The sequence below is a fragment of the Limanda limanda genome, chromosome 2, assembly GCF_963576545.1.
Source record: "Limanda limanda chromosome 2, fLimLim1.1, whole genome shotgun sequence".
In the NCBI taxonomy this organism is placed as follows: domain Eukaryota; kingdom Metazoa; phylum Chordata; class Actinopteri; order Pleuronectiformes; family Pleuronectidae; genus Limanda; species Limanda limanda.
In genome coordinates this window covers 27,302,375-27,305,798 of record NC_083637.1, presented here as the reverse complement: position 1 = coordinate 27,305,798, position 3,424 = coordinate 27,302,375, and the positions used below count along the sequence as shown (strand labels likewise).

Here is a 3,424-nt window from a genome sequence, read left to right as displayed (position 1 = left end):
ACAACAGGAGCTATAATTAACGTATCCTACTAACAGCATGACTGCAGCATTAACCTCCGCAACAAATATGTACTATTCATTCATGGTTGTTTTGAGTAACTCTCCTCTGGCACAGAATTCTCCCTTGTGGCTGAATCATAATTCGGGGGCCTCCTCTTTAACTAAGACACAACCATCTGAGCTATCTCCACTCTGTATCTCTGTGTCTGGCTGCAGTGAGCCGGAAACGGACCATAACGGTGCGTATGAGAGCCAGTCAGGAAACGATCCGTGCGCTCTGCTCCTACCCGTCCTCCACTCCTCCACAGAGCGCAGTCATCATTACCGGGCACCGTGCCTTGTCTCTCCCGTTCCTCCCCTCCTCCCATCACCGTTTCTACTTTCACTCGTCCTCCCTCCCTCCCTGGTTCCTATGTGCGTCGAGAAAGTCTCCTCCTCTCACAGAGTCTGCACAGCGCACGTCTCCATCCAGCGTCTTTACGCACGAACCGGCTTTCCAAGAGAATCCCCTCCGGTCGGCCCCTCCTCTTTCCGTTTCTTGCCGCCCTCACTCATTCATGACCCCGGATCGGTGACGTAGGAGATTCCACCGTGCCCACTGCCGTAGGCAATTGGAGGATGCTCTGGTATAAAATAGACACTGGTGGCCACAGACCGGCACACTCTCAGTCGCTCCGACTCGGGAACCAGAGCATCAGCGGAGATAGCAGGCTTTATTTTGTCCTCTTAGGCTAACTCGCTTTGAGCTTTGGTTCAGGATGGAAACCTCTTCGATATATCGGAGCCGACGATGCTCCATCATGCGCAACTGCAAAAGTAAGTTTGTCTCTGTCTTCATTGGTTTTGGACTCTGGTCCTGGACACTTCAGTCCTGGAGCTTTTTCTGCTTTTTTAATATAACATGTGCAACAATGTCTGTTTTTAAACTGAGAACTTCTGAGGTAGTTTGGGATAATGAATGTAACATAGGATGGATGCATGATGCGATGGATGATACTTATGGAAGTTTAGTCAGATATTTTCTTATTTAATGATTTGTAATACTCAAACTACATGTGCAGGATGTGAAGCGGAATACAAAAAGAACTTTAAAAAGGAGAATTCCTGTGTTTTGACTGAATACATTTGCGATGATGCTGTGCGTAATGCTCGCTGCAAGTGTAGCGCTGTTGCGCAAAGACGCAAATTGACGTAGAATGACGAGGGAGGCGGTATATGCTCCTCATTCCAAATGCAATTACAACTAAAACAGCAGTGCATTTATAAAGTAAACAATCTAACTTAAGATACAACACTGTGGCAAATGAGCGCTTTGGACCCTGGATGATGCTGATGTCTGTGCATGGGATGACTTCAGCGACGCTCACCTCTCTCCATCTCTCTCTCTCCCCGCTCTCCTCCAGGCGGTCTCTCCCTCTGGTTGGTGGTGTGGCTGGTCCTCGGCAAGCCAAGTCCGGCATCGGCGTGCCCGCAACAGTGCGTGTGCTACCCGACGCCCATGACTGTGAGCTGCCAGGCGCAGAACTTCACCGCCGTCCCGGTCGGAGTGCCCTACGAGTCGCAGCGTGTGTTCCTCCAGAACAACCGGATCACGGAGCTCAGAGTTGGCTCTTTTGGCTTCGGAACTCAGGTATGAAAGAGTGTGCAGCAAGTGGCAGAGAAGCGCGAAACTGCCCCTAAGTTCGTACACATAAAAAAGTTGCATATATTATTTTCTATGTTTAATAATCCCCCTTGCATCCCTGTGTTTCTTGCGTCAGGTTCTGTGGCTGTTCTCTAACAACATCACATGGATTGAGGCAGGGGCCTTCAGTGAGCTGCGGGACTTGGAGGAGTTGGACCTGGGGGACAACCCTAACCTCCACAGGCTGGAGGGGGGAGCCTTCCGCGGACTAGAGAAGCTCCAGAGCCTCCACATGCACCGCTGCCGGCTCACTGCCCTGCCCCATGACATCTTCCACAAGCTTTACAGCCTGCACTTCCTCTATCTGGAGGTAGGGTGCGCAAGAGTGACATATAAATTAATGCGCAACACTGGCACAGAGTTGAATGATCACACACTCATGCAGCCACCCACACACATATACATACAAACAGCATTACACATTTACACATATTACAAATCCCAGTGTCTGTTCTGCCCATAATAAACCATCTCTCCTTTTCTTACTGTTCCTCTTTAGGAGAATAATCTCCACTTCCTGCAGGACGACATCTTCTCTGACCTCATAAACCTGAGCCAGCTTTTCCTGCATGGCAACCGCATCCGTACCCTCTCCGAGAACGTGTTTCGTGGCCTGGTCAACCTCGACCGCCTTCTCCTTCATGACAACCGCATCAGGCAAGTGAACCGCCGGGCCTTTCGTGACCTCGGCCGCCTGACCATGCTCTTCCTCTTCAACAACACCATGGCGGAGCTGCCCAGCCAGACCCTGAGGGACACCCAGGGCATCGAGTTCCTCCGCCTCAACGCCAATCCCTGGTCATGTGGCTGTGAGGCCCGCAACCTGTGGGAGTGGTTCCGTGAGGCCCGTGTCTCTTCATCCGAGGTGATCTGCTCCTCCCCTTCCAACCGCCGCGGCCAGGACCTCCGCTTTCTCCGTGAGATGGACTTCGCTCTCTGCCCCCTGGTCGACCCAGGCTCCATCGGTGGCTCCACCACCACCACCTTCAGCACCAAGACCCGCTGGTGGTTCCACAAGAACAAGCCCCAGTCATCCACGAAAGGTGTCTTTGAAAAAGCCTCAGAGACCGTCAAGGCTGGTTTGTATGGGAAAGGCCCGTCCACAACCTCCTCAGTAGTCAAGTATGAGCTGGGGGAGGAAGAGCTGGCGCTGCCCAAACTTGACTCAGAAGAGTACTGGGTAAACTACGGCAACGAGGATTCAGGTGTCACTCTGCGGTGCTTCGAGCTCGAATGTCCACCTGAGTTTGACATGCCTCCATCTTCCTCCTCTCCCTCATCCTCCTCGCCGTCGCTCTTCTCTTTACTAGCCCTTTCTGTTTTCAGCCTCTGCCTCAACCTCCACCTGCGACTTGGTTGAATGAGACTCTCAGTACCACCCTCCTCATCCGTTCTAGCCTGTTTTAAAGGCTGCGAGGACCCCTGTTAGACTCTTGATAACCCCTTTGCCCGACATGCTGTGAGCCAATTCTCAAGGCACAGCGAGGGAGATAGGGGGACGGTTAGATTCTGAATCTATCACATACAGGGCTTAACACATTTCAGGGCTGTTAAGAGTTCTTGAGCTGAGGTTATATATATCTACAATACTCTACAGGTGTGACTTTTTGTGTCTCACCTGTATGATGTCATGATTCCCTGCAATCAGGGCTACGAGGGCTGATTCCATCACTAATATCAACATGATTTATAGTCAGTTGTGAATGATGTTGTGGATTTTGTCATCTCAATTTAGTTAAA

General features: G+C 51.1%; 1 protein-coding gene across 1 annotated transcript; it reads left to right on the top strand.

Moving 5' to 3' along the window:
• The first annotated feature begins 618 nt into the window (after window positions 1-618).
• rtn4rl2a (reticulon 4 receptor-like 2 a) lies at window positions 619-3,044 on the top strand. The gene is given in 5 exon segments (XM_061094811.1): window positions 619-706; window positions 709-816; window positions 1,404-1,630; window positions 1,761-1,994; window positions 2,184-3,044. Coding segments are annotated over 5 exon segments (1,518 nt in total).
• Window positions 3,045-3,424: the final 380 nt, after the last annotated feature.